This window comes from Muscardinus avellanarius, assembly GCF_963383645.1.
Source record: "Muscardinus avellanarius genome assembly, contig: SCAFFOLD_45, whole genome shotgun sequence".
NCBI classification, from domain to species: Eukaryota; Metazoa; Chordata; class Mammalia; order Rodentia; family Gliridae; genus Muscardinus; species Muscardinus avellanarius.
The window spans coordinates 18,106-42,052 of record NW_027664442.1 but is presented as its reverse complement, the minus strand read 5'-3'; the positions used below and the strand labels follow the sequence as shown (position 1 = coordinate 42,052).

Here is a 23,947-nt window from a genome sequence, read left to right as displayed (position 1 = left end):
CTTCTACCTCCGGGCTGCACTCCCAGACCTATTTTATACTTTTTATTTGGAAACAGGGTCTCTTAAGCCAGCGCGGCTGGCTTCAAGCCTGCACAATCCTCCTGTCTCTGCCTCCCAAGTGCAGGGATTATAAGCGTGCACCACCACGCCTGGCTTATATATCTTTTAAAAATAAGAGGTTTTTTTTTTTACCTTTTTCATAAAGAAACACTCATTTTTTAATTTGAGTTATATATTACAGTGAGTTATTAAAGGATGATTACATAATTCTGTTACATAAACTCTTGCTCAGTTTTAGCATTTTATAAATTTTGCTTTTTTATTGGTGCATTGTAGTCATACAAATTTTATTTTGGGGGGGTCTGAGGGTGGAACCCAGGGGTATTTGATCTCTGAGATACACTCCTTGCCTTATTTTTTTATTCTTTATTTTGAACAAGGTCTCACTAAGTTGTAGAGGGCCTCACTAAGTAACTGAAGCTGTCTGTGAACCATGATCCTCCAGTCTCAGCCTCTTGAATGCTGGGATGACAAGCATGCGCCACCACACCTGGCTGTAGTCATACATGTTAATGGAATACAAGATTGTAGAAAGGCATACATATACACATTGCTCATTTAATCCCCAATTTCCAGTCCATTGCCTCCCCCTCCTTCTCATGTTTGTGAATGTACATTATGTACATTAGGGTATTTCTTTTACATTAAGTATATAAATTGTGTAGGCATACTTTGAAAGAATGTTATGTACAATTTTTGTTTATAATGGAACTGTCTCTGTTTTGCTTTGAAGCATTCGAGTTGCAGTAGAGTCCTTTATGCAGCTTCCTTATAGAGCCAAAAAATTCAAACTGCATTGCATAAAACCTGTTACTTTACACATTGACTTCTGTGAAGACAAAGCTGAGATTGCATAAGTATAACTCCTCCAGTAGGTTAAATCATGGAGAAGACTTAAAGTCGAGTGCAGGATGTTTATTTAAAGTCATTCGTTTGCTGGAATGCTGAGCAATTGCACAGGCCTTTGTTCTGCAGGAAGCAGCTCTGAAGTGTCTTTCACACCTGGCTGTACAACAGAAGCCTTGGGCAGCTCCCTATTCAGAGCAGGGGTTGGAAGAGGACTTGATCTCTATGCTTTTTGTCTTTTAAACACTTTTAATAGTAAGTTATGTGTAAAGAAAATCATAAAACATGGGATCATGGACCATTAAAAGAAAAGTTTATTAGCTGAGTTCTGTGGCCCATACTTGTGATCCCAGGTGCTTGAGATACTGAGGCAGGAAGAGCTCTTGAGCCCAGGAATTCAAGGCCAGCCTGGCCAGTATAATGAGACACTAAGTAGCTGAGGCTGGCTGTGAACCTGGATCCTCCTATCTCAGCCTCCCAAATACTGGGATTACAAGTGTGCGCCACCAACCATTTCCATATATATATTTTTTCAGTAGGGAGAATGCTCGGACTACAAGCGTGCACCACCACTCCTGGCAGCCATTTCCATCCTGATAGCTAGCTATATTTTTCCCAAGCCATTTGGCATATCCATGTAAAATACATAGGTGAAGAGAGCACCCCCTATTTTTGTTCGTTTTACAAGTGTAAGCTCTGGAAGTGAAGACCTGCATTCTGCAGTGTTGCTACCACCTGTGCCAGTGCAGACTCGTGACAGACCCCTGTGGAGATGACTGTACCCAGTGCCTTGGCATCTTCTGACCAACACCATTAGCCCAGATTTCCTGTGACAAATCTTATCTTCCAGCCAGAACACAGGCTCCCTGAGTCAGAGATCCTGAGTGGTGTCCAGCACAGGTTGGCACCTGTGCGTGGTGGTACACGCTTGTGATCTCAGCATTTGGGAAGCTGTGGTACAGCCTGTGGTACAGGCTGGCCAAACCAGTACTCTGAGAGGTAGTCGAAGAAAGCCAGCTACTTCTCTCTGCTGACTCTAGCACCCTTGTGCCCTTTCCCATTTGATCAATATAGGTTTGTTCTGTCTACATTTTTCCTGTGCTTAAGGGGGGGGGGGAATCATAGGAAAAGTAGCAAAAAAAGGAGGAGAAAACAGCTTTTGGGAGCCAGGAACAAAAGTAAAAGCATAAGGTTAAAATGTATTGTTATGCTTCTGTTAGTTTTATTTATCAGAGGTGCTACCACAATCCTTCAAGAGTTCTTTTGAAAAAGAGATAAAATGATGTGCATAAAATACATGGCCCAGTACCTGGACATAGTATTCAAAAAATCGTTTTTTAACTAAGAATTTGAACACATTAGTTCAAGAATTTCAGCTGGGCATGATGGTACATGTCTGTAAGCCCCAATACTTGGGAGGCTCAGATAGGAGGATTACAGGTTCAAAGGTAACCTCAGCAACTTAGATCCTGCTTTTAAATGACAAAAAAAGGGAGAACCTAGGGATGTAGCTCAGAGGTACAATATCCCTGGGTTCAATCTCCAGCACCACAAAAAAAGAATTTCAAAGCATTTCTTAAAAATGAGTGTGGTGGCACATGCCTGTAATCCCAGTACTTGGGAGGTTGAGATGGGAGGATTGCAGGCTTGAGGATTGCTTCAGTGATTTAGTGAGACTCTTAGCAACCTAGTGAGACCTTTTTCAATACAGAAAATAAAATGGGGCTGGTGGTGTAGCTTGAAGGTAGAATGCCCCTGGATTCATTTCCCAGTAACCCCCCTTTTACAGGCAGTAAAATAAAGACATTGGTTCTAAAGTTCTGCTGTACACACACAAACACACAAATTAGTAAGTTTCTTAAAAATCAAATCAGCTAGGCACAATGTAACACACCTGTAATTTTGGCTACTCAGGAGAGCAAGGCAGAAGATCACAAATTCAAGGCCAGCATCAGCAACTTGGAGAGACCCTGTCTCTAAAAGGGCTGAGAGTAGAATACCCACTCCCGGTTACCTGTATCTTAGGCATATTATTCAGTGTTAAATGGTTTACTGAACAGTGTTAGTGTACTATCTTTAGGTTTCTATTTAATGAAGTTGCATCTGTTTACTCTTACAGACCTGCCAAAAAGTGGGATAGTGCGGCAGTCCAGTACTTTCAGGACATTGTAAAGGGTAAGGCCTACTGCATCATATTCAGTGCAGCTTGCTTTCCACCAGTACTCATGGTAGTTTACTCTCGTGTCAGCAGGGGGTTTGAGATGTGCCTTTTAAGCTCTTTGGCCCTCCTTCCTCATGTGCTTTCTGTAAGTTACCTGGAGCTTCCTCCTCATCAGCGTCACAAATGACTGTACCCCTGAAACTTTGAGGGTGAATGTGGATGCTAATAATGAACAGCTGGAAGTAGAAAGGGACTGTTTATGTAGATACAGCTCTACTCAGTAATAACCCCTGCCTCTTAAGAGGCTCACTTAAAGAGTACAGTGCAGCAGAACAAATTGATGTGCATTTTATCAGACTAACATTTGATGAAAAGCCTACCTTTTTTAGTGAACAAGAAATATTTGATGTGTAACAATCATCATTGTTAATTTAAGATGTATGAGATGTTTTTACCTATTAGTGTGCTTCCTCTGTGTCACAGACACACACTGTTGTGGCAGTTATCCTGACAGCTGACTGCTAGGAGCTGGCTGCTGTTAAGTGCAGATGCCCAGGGTGCCATCTGGTACTAGTTGCGTGCTGGCCTTTCCTTTGCTGTCCCATCATCGGGGTAAAGGAGAAGCCAGATAACTTTGAACCTGGGAGAAGTAGGAGGTTGGGGAGTCTCTTGGTTTGGAATTCGGGCCTTTGAGAGGCCATTGAACATGCGGGGGGATGAGAATATGGGTTTGGAGGAAGCAAACTCCCAGGGCTGAATTGTGCCTACCACCTTCTGTGTATGCAGCTGTGGGCAAGTTACTTAACTATCTCTGAGCTTGGTCTTCTCACCCATAAAATAAAAACAGTACTTATCTCAAAAGGTTCTGATAGAAATGAAATGAAATCAGATGTGTAAAGATAATGGTATTGTGCACCTGAAATTCCAATACTTGGGAGGCTGAAACAGGAGGATCATAGGTTCAAGGCTTGCCTTGGCAATGTAGTAAGACTCAGCAACCTAACAAGATCCTGTTTCAAAACAAAATATTTTAGCTGGGTGTGGTGGTGCAGGCTTGTAATCTCAGCATTCGAGAAGCTGAGACAGGAGTGTCCTAGTTAGAGGACAGCCTCAGCCACTTAGGCCCTTTGCAACTCAGTGAGACCCTACCTGTTTCAAAATAAAGAATAAAAAATGGCCACAGGTATAGCTCAGAGATAGAAGGCTCCTGGGTTCCATCCTCAGTACCACACAGACACACAGACACACACACAAAAAATTCTAAAAATGGGTTGAGGGCATAGCTTAGAGGTAGAATGTCCCTGAGGTCACTCCCCAGCAACACACACACACACACACACACACACACACACACACACACACACACACATGAAAAAAAAAAAAAAACAAAAAGACCAATATCCGTAAATGGGCCTGCTGTTTGGGTTATTTAGTCTCCAATACAGAGCCAATAAGTCTAATCCAGGGACATCTGGAACAGAGAAGGGGTGCTCAGATGAAAGATTGGGACTGGAAATTTGGACTGCATATCTGAGGAGGTATGAGGTAGCAGGGGTTTCCGTTGATGGGGACAGAGGATTTGTGGCTCACTCCAGTCAGGAGCCTTTTCCATGGCCTGCTCACTTGCCCCACCTGCCTTCTACTCTAGGAGCCCGTCCTACTTGAGGAAGCCACTAGCTCTGTGGCTCTGGGTACTCTTAGGAGCTTAGCAGAGACTAATAGGTGGGACATGGTCATGATTGCTAACAGCTCATTTGTTCTTTGGTTTTTGTCATTTAGCAACTACTCAGGTGGAAGCGGAATTATGTGCTGTGGAAGGAGATACTTTTGAGGTTTACCTTTATGTAACAATAAAAAATGAAAAAGTAAGTAAAAGATTTGTACTTTCTAAATATTTTATCATTATTTAAATTTTGACTTTTATCAATGACAAATAAACACTACGGAAAACTAATTCACACAGCTTAGAAGCTATCTAAATGTTTCACATTTAGTGTCACAGATTTCGTCATTGTAAGTCATGTGGGCCCAGTGTTAAGAATTCAGATACCATGAGTGTAGAAAGAAAGTAGACATGATGTGTGAGAACATGACCCTCTCTGCCCAGGTTATTTGCTGCTATAGTTTGACTGGTGGCCTTTTCCAAGATCTGCTACAAGGTGCATTTTTGCCTTTTGGGAAGTGGATACAGGACATAGATCTAGGGCTTCCCAGAACCCACAGAGAGCCACTAGCCCAGGGAATTTGTTGTTGCTGTTTTGGAGATTGAACTCAGAACCCCACACATGCTAAGTGTGTGTAATGCATGCACATACATAAACACACTGTAACATTGAGCTATGCCCTAACCCCCACCTAGGGATTTATTTTTTTGTGGTACTGGGGGGTGGAACCCAGAGGCTTTTCTACCTCTGGACTATACTCCAGACCTATTTTATACTTTATTTGGAAATAGGGTCTCACTAAGTTGCTGAGAGCCTCACTCAGTAGCTGAAGCTGGCTTCAAACCTGTGCAATCCTCCTGTCTCAGCCTCCCAAGTTCTGGGATTACAAGCGCGCACCACCACACCCGGCTTCCACCTACAAATTTTAAATCACATGATAATTACTCTGTGCGTGTGTGTGTGCGTATGTGTGTGTTTGTGTGTGTGTGTTAATGGAGATTGAATCCAGGAGCATTCTACCTCCAAATTATACTCTCAGCCCTGTTTTAATTTAAATTTTATTCTGAAACAGGCCATCACTATGTTGCAGGGGTTCTCCCTAAATTACTGTGCAACCTGTGATCCTCCCAAATATTGGGATTACAGACATGTACCACCATGACCAGTAATATTATTATTTTTTTTATTTGTTGCTAGGGATTGAACCCAGGGGCATTCTACCTCTGAGCTACACCCTCAGGCATATTTTGTTTTATTTTGAAACAAGGTCTTGCTAGGTTGATGAGAGTCTTACTAAGTAGTTGACAACCCTCCTGTCTCAGCCTCCCAAGTACTAGGATTACAGGCATGTGCCACCAGGCCCATCTTATGTTTTTATTTTGAAATGGTTTCACAAAATTGTGGAGGGCCTAAGTTGCTGAGACTGGCCACAAACCTGTGATCCTTCTGTCTCAGCCTCCCAAGTACTGATACTATAGGTATGGGCCGCCACACCTAGTGTGTGTGGAGGTGGTGGTGGTGGTGGCAGCCGCGGTAGGCAGCTAATGCTGCTGCTGATTATTCTTATTATTACCATCATTCATTCATTCATTCATTGTGTGTGTGTGTAGAGGGGGTACTGGGGTTGAGCCCAGGAGCATTCTACCTCTGGCGTACACTCCCAGCTTTTTCAATTTAATTTTGAAACAGGGTCTCACTAAGGGCCTAATCCCCAAGTACTGGGATTATAGGTGTGTGCCACCACATATGACTCATTATTATTTCTTGCCTGTAAAAGTCACTGCTATACTATTGACCTATTTCCATTATTTCTTCTGTATATATGTGTGATACTGGCGATTGAACCCAGAGGTGCTCTACCTCATAAATAGGCTGCCACCCCAGCCTTATTTATTATTTTGAAAGTCTTGCTAAATTACTACACACTGCCCTCAAACCTGCCACCAACCTGTCTCAGCCTCCCAAGTACTAGAATTACAAGCATGAGTCCAGATCCTACATTTTTTATTGGAATTCTACTGTGACAATCTATTTCTTCTCCCCATATATTAGGTTATTCACCTATATATTTATGTATTTATATATTTATGTATATATGTATGTATGTATGTGTAGCACTGTGTATAGAACCCAGGGTCATCCTACCTCTCAGCTACACCCCTGGCCCTATTTTTATTTATTCTTCATATTCTTATTTTATTTTTTAATTTTTTTCGGTACTGGAGATGGAACCCAGGGGCATTCTACCTCTGAGCTACACCCCCAGCCCTATATTTTATTCTTTATTTTGAAACAGGGTCTCACTGAGTTGCAAAGGGCCTCACTAAGTAGCTGAGGCTGTCCGCAAACTGCGAGCCTCCTGTCTCAGCCTCCAAAATGCTGGGATTACAAGTGTGTGCCACCATGCCGGGCTAAGTAGCTGAGGCAGGCTGTGAGTCTATGATCCTCCTATGTCAGCCTCCCAAGTACTGGGATTACACCGGCACCACTCCGGGTTTACCAGTTTAGACTAATATAGATTTTGAGTTGTTTTATTTTGGGAGGGGTATAATTCATTGCTGTCATTATTGTCTTGCTTAGATTGCCTGAACAATCTAATCAAACCTGATTTCTTCAAACAGGGAATACTGTCTTTTTAGTGTACCTTGTCATTGTTTGAACACTTACCTTCCTAGTATCACAGAATGCTCCAGGATCATTTTGTCATTTTCTAGCCCGAGCTCTATAATCAACCATTTACCAAAAGGTGTTGGTTCCTTTTATTAAAGAGTGCTAGTGAGGTATAAAAATGAGGGCATAAGGTGTGTTTACTGCTCCTGTGGTTTCACCAATTGTGCATATTCTCAGCAGAAAGAGGAAATGTAGGCACTTCACTAACTCATGCAGACACCTAATTTATTTTTATCTCATCTATCCATCTGTACATGAATTAGGAGCTGCGATTCCTCTAATTTCAGTCTAAAAATCATAGGGTTCATTCTAGCCTGCCCTTTTCTTAACATTTTCTTTAGTATGAGAAATCCACTCTTATTTGCTACTGTGTACTTACTTGAGCAATAATATTTACATAAAGTAATTTCAGAATTGCTAACCCACATCTCTATGGAAAAGATACTTATCTCTATTCTTTATATCATTACAACCAAACTACTGTTTTCAAAGTGACTCAGTTATTTTTTAATAATGAGATTCATTCTTTAAAATTTTTTATTGGTATATTGTAGTCATATATCTTAATGGGATACAAGATGGTGGAGACATACATGCACACATCACCCAATTAGCCCTTACCCAATTCCCACACCTCCCTCCTTCTCATTTATGGCATAGTGATTGACATTGATATGTTTGTTAAAGTACATCATGTGCATTAGAGAATTTCTCTCTTCCCCCCTCCCATCTCCTTTTTTGCTCATCTATAGTATCTCCTTAGTCTACAGTTCCTCCTATGACCAATTTTCTCCCTAGCTTCCACATATTAGGGAAAGCATCCGGTTTCTTTTTGTGTGTGTGTGACTAACTAGTTTCACTTAGCGTAATCTCCAGTTCCATCCATTTCCCTGTAAATGATGTAATTGTGTTTTTCTTTACACAATTTTCTTGGCCGAGTAAAATTCTGTTGTATACATATCCCATAGTTTTGTATCCATTCATCTATTGATGGACATCTTGGCTGGTCCCATAGTTTGGCAATTTGTGAATTGTGCAGTTATGAACATAGATATACATGCATTAGTTTGGTAGTTTGGTTTCTGTTCTTTTGGGTAGATATCCAGAAGTGGTATTGCTGGATTATATGGTAAGTCCTTCCCATTCTTCTGAGTATCCTCCATACTGTTTTCCTAAGTGATTGCACTAATTTGCAGTCCCACCAACAGTGTATTAAAGTTTCCACTTCTCCACATCCTTGCCAGCATTTGTTGTTGTTTGTGTTCTGAGTGGTTGCTATTCTAGATGGAGTTAGGTGAAATTTCAGGGTAGTTTTAATTTGCATCTTTCTGATTGCTAATAATATTTAGCATTTTTTCATGCATTTATTGGCCATTTGTATTTCTTTCTTTGTGAAATGTCTATTTAGTTGCCCATTTTTTGATTGGGGATTTGTTTTCTTAGTGCTGAGTTTCTTGAGTTCTCTGTATATTCTAGATATTAGTCCTGTATTGGAGGAGTAGTTGGCAAAAAAATCATCTCCCATTCTGTTGGGCTGGGAGTAGAAATGGAAGGTAGAATGCCTCTGAGTTCAATCTCCAGTACACACACCCCTACACACACACACACACACACACACACACACACACGTTCTTTTACCAGGCATGTTGGCACATACCTGTAATCCCTGTACATGGGAGGCTGAGACAGGAGGATGAAAGGTTTGAGGCCAACCTTTTCAATATAGTGAGATTTTTCAACAACCTAGTGAGACCCTGCTTCAAAACAAAAAGTAAGCCCAGTATGGTGGTGCATCTCTTTAATCCTAGTACTTTAATCCTAGTGCTTGGGAGGGTGAGATAGAGGGACAGCTTCAGCAAGACCTTGTTTCAAAATAAATATAAAATAGGATTGCAGGTGTAACTTGGAGGTAGAATGTTCCTGGATTCCAACTCTAGTACCACTAAATACATAAACAAAAAGAAGTTAGGGTTGTAGCATGGAGGTAGAATGCGCCTGGGTTTAATCCTCAGACAGGCACACATACAGACAACCCCCATACATGTGCATGCTATGCTTCTTGTATTTCATACAGATCTTTATTGTTTTCTCATTAGAGTTCATGAGAAGTATTTAATTCAGTTATCAGAGCAGAAGTAAAGGAATTGATCAAATTATGTTCTATAAAAGTTTTATTGAAAATTGACATTTTGGGTTAAGTTTGAGAATATTTTCTTTACAGTCAATTGACTACATGTGTTTCATTATCCATTAAATATTTTAAAATTTTACAGGTTTGTATTAATGATGATCTAGTTGCAAAGAACTTCGCATGCTATGTATCACCCAAAGAGAATAAAAATTTTGATTCTTTAGAGAAGCCAAGATTCAGTATAAAGTCAGCTTCCTTGTCTAGGAAACTCAATCCAGCACTTAGTCTTTGGCCAGAGCTTTTGCAAAGAAAAGATTTCCAAGGAATGAAAAGTGAGTGGATCTTTATTAATAGTGTTTCCTTTAAATTACCTTATTTATAATCTTCACGTGGAGCTGGGCGTGGTTGCGCATGCTTGTAATCCCAGCTCTTGGGAGGCTGAGACAGGAGGATCGCACAGGTTCGAAGCCAGCCTCAGCTACTTAGCGAGGCTCTCAGCACCTTAGTGAGACCCTGTTTCCAAATAAAATAGAAAATAGGTCTGGGAGTGTAGCCCGAAGGTAAAAAGCCTCTGGGTTCCATCCCCAGAAACACACACACACACACACACACACACACACACACACACACACACTAATCTTCATGTGTTGATATGAGTTGTTGTACCAGCTTTTATGGTGACTCTGGACTTGGACTTGAAGAACTAAAGTTTTATTCTGAGAAGCCTATGATAGATTCTGTGGCCCTAAAATTTATTTGTTTTTGTGAAAGCATGGAAAAAACTCTTAATTTCTTATTTAAGTGTGTGTGTGTATGTGTGTGTGTGTGTGTGTGTGTGTGTGTGTGTGTGTTTATACTTAGGGTTTGAACCCAGGGGCATTCTACCTCCGAGCTATATCCCCCCAACCTATTTTATTTTTATTTTGAAACAGGGTCTCACTATGTTGATGAGAATCTCACTACTTGCTGAGGCTGTCCTTGAATCTGCGATCCTCTCATCTCATCCTCCCAAGTACTGGGATTATAAGCATGGGACAGCACACCCAGCTTATTTTATTTAAAGAAGTCCAGATGTTTGTAATTAAAGATTTTAGCAAAGTAAGGTTTTGGATATTTAGAGTTTAAGGCATTTTTTTTTTTTGCATTACTGGGGGTGGAACCCAGGACCATTGTACCTCTGAGTTACATCCCCATCCTTATTTTTTTTAGTGTATGTATGTATGTATGTATGTATGTATGTATGTATGTATGTATGTATGTTGGTGGTACTCTGGTTCCTGGAAGCCCTTCTACCTCCGGGCTACACTCCCAGACCTATTTTTTACATTTTTATTTGGAAACAGGGTCTCCTAAGCCAGAGCACGCTGCTGGCTTCGAACCTGCGCGATCCTCCTGTCTCTGCCTCCAAAAAAGTGCGGGGATTACAAGCATGCGCTACCAAGCCCAGCTTTTATTTATTTTTTTGAAACAGGATCTTTGAAACAGTTGCAAGGAGCCTTTCTAAGTAGCTGAGGCTGTCTGTGAACCGCAATCCTTGGTCTCAGCCTCCTGAATGCTGTGATTACAAGTGTGCACCACCACACCTGGCAAGTTTTAGGCATTTTTAAAGGACTATTTATTGCCAGTGACCCTTTGCATAAAAGTATGAGAAGAGTTAATGATAGACTGTGGAAGCAATTTAACGTGTTTCTCTTTGCTTTTAGGTTTTAGTCTCCTCACATACTGCTTATGTTATGCTCTAGTAACCTTACAGGGAAACCAAGAGCAAAAGTAGTATGTCACTAAATTCACATTTTTTTTAGCATTTTATTTCATGCTTTAATTTTGAAATTTATCCTTTCAGATTCCCATGGTTTCAATTTTTTGGCACAATCTCCCCAGATTACAAGGTACAAGGGTGTTGTCGGTGACCTAGAGCCAACTGCTACAGTACTTGGTGAGTTCTACTAATTGGGTATATTTCATAGATAGCATAAAATAGTATCTTTTTTGAGGGGTGCTGAGAATGAAACCCAGCTTACATACAGCTTTGGGGCCTCATACATGTTCTACCACTGAGCTATACTCCTACCCCTTAACTAGCTGAGAATTATAAAGGTTGTTTAGAAGGGCTGTGGTAATTCTCTTACCTTTCTTCTTAATTTAATGGAACAGTTTTTTATACAGAGGCTGAAAGTGATCATTTGTTCTGCAGTTCAAACTTGGTGAGTTTACTATAATGTAAAGACATATAACAGGCATTTGTGAGCTGTAGTCCCAACTAACTTGGGAGGCTAAAGAAGGATGGGTACTTAAACCTAAGAGTTTGAGGCCAGCCTCATCAGCACAACAAGACCCTGTCTTGAAAAATAAAAGAATGGATTAGGTATTTAATTTACATTTATGATTGACTTTTGTTTTAAGCAGTAGAGTGCAAAAATTAAGGATAATCAGTGCATGTGGGAGATAGACTCAATCTTTAATTCCACATCTCAAAGATCTTTCATAAATTTGAACTGTCAGTCAGTTTAATTCCACTACCACATACACAGAAAAAAATTCATATAATACTAAATATAAGTATTCGTTTAACACTCAGCACAAGTAAATGTTGGCTATTATTATTACTATTGTTAACTGCACTACTGGTTTATTTTTATTCTTAAATAATGTAAATATTTTAGCAGAGGATTCTGGGTAGTATGCGTTCAAGTGTGGTAATGGATAAGCTGCATTTAGTATCTTAGGTTCTTGATTATTTTCCATTAACATTTAAGACAAAACTTAATGTTCTTCTGTTAGTTCTGTTGACCAATAATATATGAAAAAATGTCTGACATCACTAGCAGTTGGGAAAATGCAAATCAAAGCTACACTGAGATTCCATCTAATTCCAGTTAGAATGGCAGTCTTCAAGAATACAAACAGTAACAAATACTGGTGAGGATGTGGGGAAATAGGAACTCTCTCACACTGTTGATGGAATTGTAAATTAGTACAACCACTATCAAGATCAGTTTGAAGCTTTGTCAGGTAGGAATGGAACCATCATATAACCCACCTATACGTCTCTGTAGTATCTTCTGAAAAGAATTAAAGTCAGAATATTATAGTGATACATGTATATCCATGTTTATAGCAGCACAATTCATAGAGGCCAAATTACGGAACCAACCAGCTGTCAAACAACAGATGAATAGGTAAAGAAAGTGTGGCATAGATAACACAGTGGAATTTATTCAGCCATAAATAAGAGCAAATTATGTCACTTGTAGCAAAATGGATGAAACTAGAGAATATTATGCTAAGCAAGATCAGTTAGTCTGAGAAGGTCAGGGATTGTATGTTTTCTTCCATATGTGGAAACCAGAGAGAAAATAGGAAATATAAGGGACTTTAAATCATTTGACAAGGGACCTATAGAATAATGGGAGGGGCTTGGAGGGAGTTAGGAAGAGCGAAGAGGGAGGAGTGAAGAACAAATAGTTCAAATAATACTGCAGCAACTCGTGAAGGTATTGTCACTACCAATTTCATTAACATGGGGGAGGGAGGAGTGGGATGTGAAGGGAAATACACCAAGAGTTGTTTGCATGTGTTGTCACATTGAACCTAACTATCATGTATAATTATAATGCACTAATAAAATAAAAATTTTAAAAATCTGTTGAGCTTTCTTTATAAGTAACTAGTGGTTCTATTGGTTTTCTTTTTGTATTTTTAAGAGAAAACCCTCTACAATTTTGTTTACAATCGATCTAGCAATGGATAGTTCAAAATATATTTGACAATTACAAAATTGATATATAATTTGTATTTGGGGACATATTAAATGTCAACAATGTTAAAGATTTTTTCCCTTCTACTTTTACTCTCTTGGACTCTGTTAGACAAAGGTCAGTGTTTCTCTGTCTCTCCTGATTTTTGAGAGGTTTGGAGTTTTTTGTTCTGAGACTCCTTACTATGTTGATCAGGCTGGCCTCAAATGTGTGATCCTTCTCCTTCAGCCTTCTGAGTCGCTGGCATCACAGACATGTGCAACCTTGCCCAGCTGATTTTTTAAAAAATTATCATTTTTCTCTTTGTTCTAGCCTAGTATTTACTCTATCTTTTCAGTTTTCAACTTGGTAAGTGTTTATGTGTTAGGGAGTACTGGGGAGCGAACCCAGGAGCACTCTACCTCTGAGGTTTATCCATAGCCCTTTTTATTTTTAGTTTGGAAACAGTCTCACTAAGTTGCTGAAAGCCTCACTACATTGCTGAGATTGTCCTTGAACCTGCACTTCTCCTATCTCAGTGCTGTCCTCCAGTTTCAGCCTCCAAGCATTGGGATTACAGGCATGCATCACTGTACCTGGATCAATTTATAATTATTCTTATTGTTTTGAGTTCTAATTTGTTTTTTTACCTGTCTTTTTATATCTGTTTTGTTTCATAAATGGTATTCCTTGTTTTATCTCTTAGGGGTGTGTGTGTGTGTGTGTGTGTGTGTGTGTGTGTGTGTGTGTGTGTTTACTAGGAATTGATCCTAGGGATATCCTACCTCTGAGCCCCTGGTCCTATTTTACTTTTTATTTTGAAACAGGATCTCCCTAAGTTTTGTAGGGCTTTGTTGCTGAGGCTGGCTACAAACTTGAGGTCCTCCTGTCTCTGCTTCTCAAGTCCTGGAATTATAAGCATGTGCCACCAGCCTCAATTCTTGTGGATATTTGAGTAGGTTTATTTTAAAGGTCTTTTTAGGCTACTTTTTAAAATCTCCCGCTCACCTTTTTAAAAAATTTTTATTGGTGCATTGAAGTCATACATCTTAATGGACTACAAGATGATAGAGGCATAAATGGAAATATCACTCATTTAGCCCTTTCTCAATTTCTTCCCTATTCCCCCCTCACTTCTTCTCATGTTTGGCTTAGAGATTGACTTTGATATGCTTGTTAATGTACATCATGTGCATTAGAGAATATCCCCCCAATCTCCTCAGTTAGATCGCCTTATTTGTTTATCTATAGTATCTTCATCTTCATCTAGAGTTCCTTCTATGACCTTTTTTCTCCCTAGCTTCCACATATTAGGGAGAACATCCGATTTTTTACTTTGTGTGACTGACTTAATATCATTTAGCATACTATTCTCCATCTCCACTCATTTCCCTACAGATAACATAATTTTGTTCTTCTTTATGGCTGAGTAAAATCCCATTGTTTACATATCCTATAGTTATGTAATCCATTAATAATTTCCTGTCTTATATTGGCTTTGGGATTAGACTCTTCCTGTTTTTCAAAGGCTTTGAGGTATGTCATTAGGTTATTTATTTGGTGATATTTTTTTTTTTGTTCTTATGTAGGCACTCAGTGCTATGAGTTTTCCTCTTAATACTGCCTTCAAGGTGTACCAGAGATTTTGACATGTTGTGTCAAAAAACATTTTCATTTGTTTCTATGAATTTCTTTTTTTTTTTAATGCGGGTCTAGGGATGGAGCCCAGAGGCATTTGACCTCTGAGCTACACCCCCTGCCCAATTTTTTTATTCTTTATTTTGAAACAGAGTCTCACTGAGTTACAAAGGGCCTCACTAAGTAGCTGAGGCTAGCTGTGAACCACAATCCTCCGGTCTCAGCCTCCCAAATGCTGGGATTACAAGTGTGCGCCACCAAGCCCGGCTTGAATTTCTTAATTTTACCCCTTACTACTTCTATGACTCATTCCTGGTTCAGCAGTGTGGCGTTCGGTCTCCACATGTTTATGTGGTTACTCTGGATCTTCTAGTTTGATTTCTAGTTTAATTCCATTGTGGTCTGAGAATATGTAGGGGAGTATGTCACATTCTTTTTTTTTTTTGGTACCAGGGATGGAACCCAGGGGCACTGTACCTTATGATCTACACCCCCAGTCTTAGTTTTTAGTCTATTTATTTATTTATTTATTTATTTATTTATTTATTTATTTATTGCAGTACTGGGGATGGAACCCGGGGCATTCAACCTCTGAGCTATACCCCCGGCCCCATTTTTTATTCTTTTTTCTGAAATAAGGTCTCACTGAGTTGTGAAGGGCCTTGCTAAGTAGCGGAGGCTGTCCGTAAACTGCGATCCTCCAGTCTTCACCTTCCAAATGCTGGGATTGCAAGCAAGCATCTGGCTAGTCTTTTTATTTTTATTTATTTATTTTGCAGTACTAGGGATGGAACCCAGGGGCATTGTACCTCTGAGCTACACCCCATCCCTATTTTTTTTAGTTTTTTTTTTTTTTTAACAGGGTCTCACTGAGTTTGCAAATGGCCTTGCTAAGTAGCTGAGGCTGTTCACGAGCCGCAAACCCAATCCTCCGGTCTCCATCTCCTGAATGCTTGGATTGCAAGCATGAGCCACCATGCCCAGCTCTAGTCTTTTTATTTTTGAAACAGGGTCTCACTGAGTTGCGAAGGGCCTTGTCAAGTAGCCAAGGCTGTCTGCGAACCATGATCCTTTTGGTCTCCATCTCCCAAATGCTGGGATTACAAGCATGTGCCACCATGCCTAGCTATGTAACATTTTTTGAATTTGCTAGTGCTTACTTTTGTGGCCCAGGCTGTGGAGAAAGTTCCATGAGCAGCTGAGAAAAATGTGAACTCTGCTATAGTTGGGTGGAATATTGTCTATGTATCTAATAGGTCCATTTGGCTTATAGTGCTCTTTAGGTCTAAGGCCTCTTTACTGACTTTTTGTCTAGAAGATCAGTCTAGTATTGTGAGAGGAGTGTTGAAGTCTCCCAGTATTATTGTATTGGGATCTATGTATGATTATCACGAAGATTTTGTTTTATGAAAGTGGCTGCACCTATGTTTGGGGCATAAATGTTGACTATCATTATTTCCTCTTTCTAGATTGTTTGTTTTACTAGTAAAAATGACCTGCTTTGTCTCTTCTCATAAGCTTGGGCTTGAAGTCTAATTTGTCTGATATCATAGTTGCTACTCTTGCTTATCTTAGAATTTCGCTAGCGTGGATTACTTCACTCTAGCCCTTCACTTTTACTTTATGACTATCTTTACTTGTGAGGTGCATTTGTTACAGGCAGCGTATAGGTGAATTCTGTTTTGTTTTGTTTTTTTTTTTTTTTTTGGTGGTACTGGGGTTCCTGGAAACCCTTCTACCTCTAGGCTACACTCCCAGACCTATTTTGTACTTTTTTATTTTTGGAAACAGTCTCTTAAGCCAACGAGGCTGACTTCAAACCAGCGCGATCCTCCTGTTTCGCCTCCCAAGTGCGGGGATTACAAGTGTGCACCACCACGCCCGGTGAATTCTGGTTTTTAATCCATTTTGCCAACTTATTACAGAATTGAAGCCATTTATGTACATTTATGTACATTGAGCCATTTATGATTATTGAGAGATGATTTTTTATTTCTAATATTTTGAGTTTTAGCTTCTGTTTGAGGTAGTATTTCTGTTTGTTCTTAGTTGTTTGATGGAAATTATTATTTCTCTGGTTCTGGCATTTATTACTTATTTATTTTTTGCAGTTAATCTTTTTGCATATCTTCTCTACTGCTGGTTTGGAAGACATAAATTCTTTCAGTTTCTGTTTGTTGTGGAAGATTTATTTCCCTGTTGAATTTGAGAGGTAGTTTTTCTGGGTAGGAAAGTTTTGGCTTCAAGTTGTTTTCTTTCAGAGTTTGGAATATGTTGCTTCAGGTCCTTCTGGCTTTCATGACATGATTTGGGAAGTCTGGAGTGATTTTAATTGGTTTGCCTCTGAATGTCACTTGGTCTTTTGCTTTTGTTGGCTTTAAGATTCTCTCCTTGGCTTCTACATTAGTCAGTCTATTTATTATGTGACATGGTGAACTTTTTCTCTGATCTTGTCAAAAGGGGGTCCTATAAGCTTCCTAAACCTGCGTATCAACCTCTTTTCCTATGTTCTGAAAATTTTCTGATCTTTGAAATGATTTATGATCCCTTTGGTTTCACCATCTTCTATGCCTTTTATACTCAGGTTAGTTGTTTTAAGATGGGCCCATATCTCTTCCATGTCTTATTCATGCTGTCAAATTATTTTTTCTAAATTATATAATTTAGAAAAATTATATAATGTGTGTTCATTTTTGGAGTGATCATCTTCTAAGAGCAAGATCCTGTTTTACATGTGTTCTAATCTATTGTTTATAGTTTGTTTTGATGCCTTCACTTTAATGATTGTATCCTTCAGAGCTTCTTTCTGATTCCTATTTAGGATGTCAGTTTCTTTATTCCTTTATTTCTTTCAGGCTCTCTGTAATTCCTTTTTGGAAATCTTGTATCATTTTTGCTGTTAATTTTCTTATTTGTTTTTCTGGCAATCTCTGCAATTCTGTGTTGTTGGGTTCTTTTATTGTGAAATTATAGGAGCTCATTGCTTCCTTATTCTTCTCATGATTTCAGGTTTCTTAAGTTTGTATCTTTGTTGCTTTGGATAGCTTTCTCAGTCTGGAAGTGTCAGCTGGTATATACAAGGGTAAGTTGTGTTGTATTCAATGGTAAAGGTTGAGTGGTGAAGTGCAATGATAGGGTAAAGTTTTACATTTTTTATCATGTGACCCCCAAAATGTTTTCTTGTTAAAAGGTAATACTGGCTGGGCGTGCTGGTGCATGCCTGTAATCCCAATATTTGGGAGGCTGAGACAGGAGGATTGTGGTTTGTGGACAGCCTCAGCTACTTAGTGAGGCCTTCTACAACTTAGTGAGACCTTATTCAAATAAAGAATAAAAAATAGTGCTGGGCTATAGCTCAGAGGTAGAATACCCACTGAGTTCCATTCCTAGTGCTACAAAAACAAAGAACAAAGCTAATAATGGGGCTGGAGGTGTAGCTCAGAGCTAGAGTGCTTGTCTAGCATGCATGAGGCTCTGCGTTCAGAATTGAGCATCAAAAAATAAAAGTTAATATCAAGCCAGGGATGGTAGAATACACTAATGATCCCAGAATTTAGGAAGCTGAGACAGGAGACCAGCCTCAGCAACACAGACTCTCGGCAATCTAGCAAGACCCTATTTCAAATCAAAAAAGAAAAAAGGTCAGTGGGCATGGTGGCACACCCATGTAAAACCTGCGCTTGGGAGGTGGAAACAGCAGATTCACGCAGTTTTGAAGCCAGCCTCACTTGCTTAAGAGACCCTGTTTCCAACTTAAAAAAATATAAAAATAGGTCTGGGAGTGTAGTTCAGAGGTAGAAGGGTTTCCAGGAGCCCTAGTACCAAATAATAATAATAATAATAATAATAATAATAATAATAACCACAACAATAATAATAATTAATAATAATATAAGTCTGGGAATGTAGCTCAGAAGTAGAATGCCCCTGGGCTCTATCCACAGTAACACACACGTGCGCGTGCATGCACATACACACACACACAATTAATATTATGCTAAATGGAGTTTAAAAAAATTGAGAGCCAGGTGTGGTGGCACATGCTTCTAATCCCTGAGCTTGGGAGGCAGAGACAGCAGATTCGTGCAGGTTCAAAGCCAACCTCGCCTGCTTATGAGACCCTGTTTCCAAATTTTAAAAATATAAAAATAGGTCTGGGAGTGTAGCCCGGAGTTAGAAGGGTTTCCAGGAACCCGAGTAACACACACACACACACACAAATATTCTGAGAATGGGCAAATCCACAGACACAGAAAGTAGTGAATGCCTATATGGTTGAAGTGGAGGGAACAGATGCTAAGGAAAATGAATAGTGACTGCTGCTGGGTATGAAATTCCTTGATGTGAGGAGAGTGCTCTCAAATTGACTGCAGTGGTGGATGCGCGAGGCTCAGCAAGGGCCAGGCACATGTCATCTTCCTGTGTCCACATGTGTCCTTCACACCCTGAGTTCTCCAAGACCAGGGGCCTGACCTGGTTTACCTTGCATTCCTCACAGCATCTGACATAGTAGCTTGCTCAGTAGGAGTCTGTAAAACTGAATTCAACAATCACTTTACTAAAGTAAAAATCCACCAACTGTGGGGTGCACAATGGAAAATCCCAGTACTTGGGAGGCTGAGACAAGAGGATCGCAGGTTTGAATCCAGCCTCAGCACCTTAGTGAGGCGTCAGCAATTCAGTGAGACCTTGTTTCCAAATAAAAAATAAAATGGGGCCGGCAGTGTGACTTGGAGGTAGAATGCCGCTGGGATCAATCCCCATGCCACAAACACACACACACACACACACACACACACACACAAAAGTAAAAATATATGTCCATCTCCTTTCTTTTCAAAGTTTGTGTATTGATAAGTAAGAGCTATAACTCTTAGAAACTGGATAGAAAATGAAGCAGATGAGATAGACTTCCAATAATTGACCTTCTATATGACTCCAGTGTTTTACACAAGGTCTTACTTTTCTTTATTATGGGGAAGGAAGGAAGGAAATGAAATGATCTTTAGAAAGACTGTGCTTTGGATGCATCTTTTTAGCTAAATTATAATAAATAAGAACCCCTGAGAATTATAAATTGACTCAACAGTAAAAGGATAAAAAAGGTCTGATTTTCCATAATTGAAAACATTACCTCTAACCGGGGCCTGGGTTGCGGGACTCTGGGCCCCAGGCCGAACTGTGCGTAGCACGCCAGACCCCTGGAGAAACCGGGCCCAGTAAGACGCTGGGTTCTGGGCGGGGGTCGAGAGCGGGGCACGCCTGATGGGGCCCGGGTCGCAGGACTCTGGGCCCCAGGCCGAACTGCGCGTAGCACGCCAGACCCCTGGAGAAACTGGGCCCAGTAAGACGCTGGGTTCTGGGCGGGGGTCGCGCGCGGCGCACGCCAGCTGGGGCCCGGGTCGCGGTACTCTGGGCCCGGCCAAACTGCGAGTATCACGCCAGACCCCTGGAGAAACCGGGCCCAGAACAGAAAAACATAAAGAAAAATATCGGAGAGGAGGTAAGAAAGCCGTTATGGATGCCAGGACACTGGAGATGCAGACAAAATTTATCTAAATGCACTGGAACTTATGGAAAAATTCGCCGTGAAAGAGGACTGCTATTTCTCTATATTGTTAAGAATCTCAGACATCACCTGTAAGGAGAGAGTTTAGCGGAGACCAAGGAGAAATGCGGTGTTGAAAGAGTTCTACGCGATGGTGGTGGGGACTTGTAACCAGGAAAAGCAGAAACCGGATCTTACCAACTTTATTTTTTTGGAGAAATTACACCAAATGTCAAATGCTACCATCACGCATGCTTAGGAACACTGGACAACATTCAGAGTGGAAAAAGAGCCTGGGAAGGATTGAAACGGTGAAGGCAGTGGCAATGCCAGTGGCCAATACTCAGGGGAGGGAGAGATCTGATACATTACACCTGGAACCTTTGAAATAATAACCACAGAGACAGTGATCAGAACCTGCTGAGGGGTTAGGCGGGCGCCGGGGCCAGTGGCCGACATCGGAGCTTGCTGTGAAGCAAGGCCACTACTGAGGCCTCCGGGGCCGGGATTGGAACCTGCCGAGGGGTTAGACCGATGCTGGGGCCAGCGAGGCCGGCATCGGAGCCTGCCGTGAGGCAAGGCCGGTGCTGGGGCCTCCGAGGCCAGGATAAGAGCCTGCCAGGGTTAGGCCGGTGCTGGGGCCAGCGTGGCTGGCATCGGAGCCTGCCGTGAGGCAAGGCTGGTGCTGGGGCCAGTGAGGCCTGCATCGGAGCCTGCCGTGAGGCATGACCAGTGCTGGGGCCTCCAAGGCCGGGATTGGAGCCTGCCAAGGGGTTAGGCCGGTGCTGGGGCCAGTGAGGCCGGCATCGGAGTCTGCCTTGAGGCAAGGCCGGTACTGGGGCCTCGAGGCCAGGATAAGAGCCTGCCGAGGGGTTAGGCCATTGCTGGGTCAGCGAGGCCGGCATCGGAGCCTGCCGTGAGGCATGACCAGTGCTGGGGCCAGCGAGGCCGGCACCGGAACCTGCCATGAGGCAAGACCGGTACTGGGGCCTCCGAGGCCGGGATTGGAGCCTGCCGAGGGGTGAGGCCAATGCTGGGGCCAGCGAGGCTGGCATTGGAGCCTGCCGTGAGGCAAGGCCGGTGCTGAGGCCTCCGAGGCCGGGATTGGATCCTGCCTTGAGGTAAGGCCGGTACTGGGGCCTCCGAGGCCATGATAAGAGCCTGCCGAGGGTTTAGGCCAGTGCTGGGGCCAGCGAAGCCGGCATCAGAGCCTGCTGTGAGGCAAGGCCGATACTGGGGCCTCCGAGGCCAGGATAAGAGCCTGCTGAGGGGTTAGGCCGGTGCTGGAGCCAGTGAGGCCAGCATCGCAGCCTGCCGTGAGCCATGGCCAGTGCTGGGAATGCCGAGGCCAGTATCGGAGTCGGCCGAGGGGTTAGGCCAGTGCTGGGGCCAGCGTGGCCGGCACCGGAGCCTGCCATGAGGCAAGGCCGGTACTGGGGCCTCCGAGGCCAGGATAAGAGCCTGCCAAGGGGTTAGGCCGGTGCTGGGGCCAGTGAGGCCGGCATCGGAGCCTGCCGTGAGGCAAGGCCAGTACTGGGACCTCCGAGGCCGGGATAAGAGCCTGTCGAGGGGTTAGGCCGGTGCTGGGGCCAGCGAGGCCGGCATCGGAGCCTGCCGTGAGGCAAGGCCGGTACTGGGGCCTCCGAGGCCAGTATAACAACCTGCCCAAGGGCTAGACCGGTGCTGGGGCCAGCAAGGCCGGCATCAGAGCCTGCCATGAGGCGAGGCCAGCATCGGAGCCTGCCGTGAGACATGGCCAGTGCTGGGGCCTCCTAACCCGGGAACGGAACCTGCCGAGGGGTTAGGCCGGTGCTGGGGCCAACGAGGCCGGCATTGGAGCCTGCCGCGAGGCAAGGCCGGTACTGGGGCCTCCGAGGCCAGGATAACAACCTGCCAAAGGGCTAGACCGGTGCTGGGGCCAGGAAGGCCGGCATCGGAGCCTGCCATGAGGCAAGGCCGGCATTGGAGCCTGCCGTGAGACATGGCCAGTGCTGGGGCCTCCTAACCCGGGAACGGAACCTGCCGAGGGGTTAGGCCGGTGCTGGGGCCAACGAGGCCGGCATTGGAGCCTGCCGCGAGGCAAGGCCGGTACTGGGGCCTCCGAGGCCAGGATAACAACCTACCAAAGGGCTAGACCGGTGCTGGGGCCGGCATCGGAGCCTGCCATGAGGCAAGGCCGGCATCGGAGCCTGCCGTGAGACATGGCCAGTGCTGGGGCCTCCTAACCCGGGAACGGAACCTGCCGAGGGGTTAGGCCGGTGCTGGGGCCAACGAGGCTGGCATTGGAGCCTGCCGTGAGGCTAGGCCAGTGCTGGGGCCTCCGAGGCCGGGATTGGAATCCTGCCAAGGGGTTAGGCCGGTGCAGGGGCCAATGGCCAGCATCGGAGCTTGCCGTGAGGCAAGTTCACTCCTGCGGCCTCTAAGGCCGGGACCAAAGCCAGCTTAGGGGTTAGACCGGTGCAGGGGCCAGTGAGACCAGAACTGGGGCTTCCCATGAGGCAAGGCCGCTGCTTGAGCCAGCGAGGTCTGGATCAGTCCACTGAGTAGCCAGGCCACTACTGGGACCATCAAGAGTGGGATCGGTACTTGCAACGCAGCATGCACAGAGAAATATCGCAGAAAATATAAATCAGACGCTTCTCTTAATCAGCAATAACTAGGAGGAAAAGGGCAACAGGAAGAGGTTGAGCTATAGAAAGGGCCCTATAGTGAAGCAACTAATGTGACCAATCAGAGGGTATGTAATACTGGAGGACGGAGCCTCTTTAAAAAGCAGGAGGTACATAAACAAATGTATCAAAGTAAATCACCAAAGAAGCGTGGGATGGAGGGAGAGGGAGGGAATGGGATGGGGGCTGGAGGAGGTCTAATTGTATGATGTGTGCTTGTATATCCTCTCAAGTCTTGTACTCCAATGTGATTGATATATGACTACAATGCACCAATTTAAAAAATAAATTAATTAAAAAATAAAAAAATAAAAGAAAACATTACCTCTTCTTTGGATGAACACCCAAATTCTGCTTGATATTGACTCATTTGTAAGTTCAAATGATGGATGAGCATTTTCAAGTCATTATTTTCATTCACCAGTTCTTGAGTTTTTTTCCTTAGATGAAATAATTCAGTTTCAGGGACTCCTGAAATAAAGCAATTCAATGTCATGAATTATGTCAGATCTGTCACGATTTTATAAAAATTGCTGATCATTTGCCTTTGTTCCCTTTTAGGCTCACAGAAGTAGTGACTGTACATCTCCATATAAAATAATATTTAAGCCAGACATGGTGGCACACACTTGTAATCCCGGCATTTGGGAGGCTGAGACAGGAGGATCATGGTTTGCAGCTAGCCTCAGCTAATTAGTGAGGCCCTTTGCCACTCAGTGAGGCTGTTTCACAGTAAAGAAGAAAAACTAGGGCTAGGGGTGTAGCTTAGAGGTAGAATGGGTTCCATCCCCAGTTACCAGAAAAAAAAAAAATATATATATAT

At 42.7% G+C, this 23,947-nt stretch overlaps 1 protein-coding gene across 1 annotated transcript in view; it reads left to right on the top strand.

Moving 5' to 3' along the window:
- Positions 1 to 23,699, top strand: part of LOC308279588 (putative ATP-dependent RNA helicase TDRD12) — a gene marked incomplete at both ends in the record, with an annotated part of 37,850 nt that extends 14,151 nt beyond the window's left edge. The window contains 6 exons of the mRNA XM_080720101.1: positions 794 to 913; positions 3,026 to 3,081; positions 4,847 to 4,932; positions 9,675 to 9,864; positions 11,376 to 11,468; positions 23,686 to 23,699. Of these exons, the coding sequence (XP_080576227.1) occupies positions 794 to 913; positions 3,026 to 3,081; positions 4,847 to 4,932; positions 9,675 to 9,864; positions 11,376 to 11,468; positions 23,686 to 23,699 (559 nt within the window). The remainder of the gene's footprint in view (positions 1 to 793; positions 914 to 3,025; positions 3,082 to 4,846; positions 4,933 to 9,674; positions 9,865 to 11,375; positions 11,469 to 23,685) is intronic.
- Between the last annotated feature and the right edge of the window lie 248 nt (positions 23,700 to 23,947).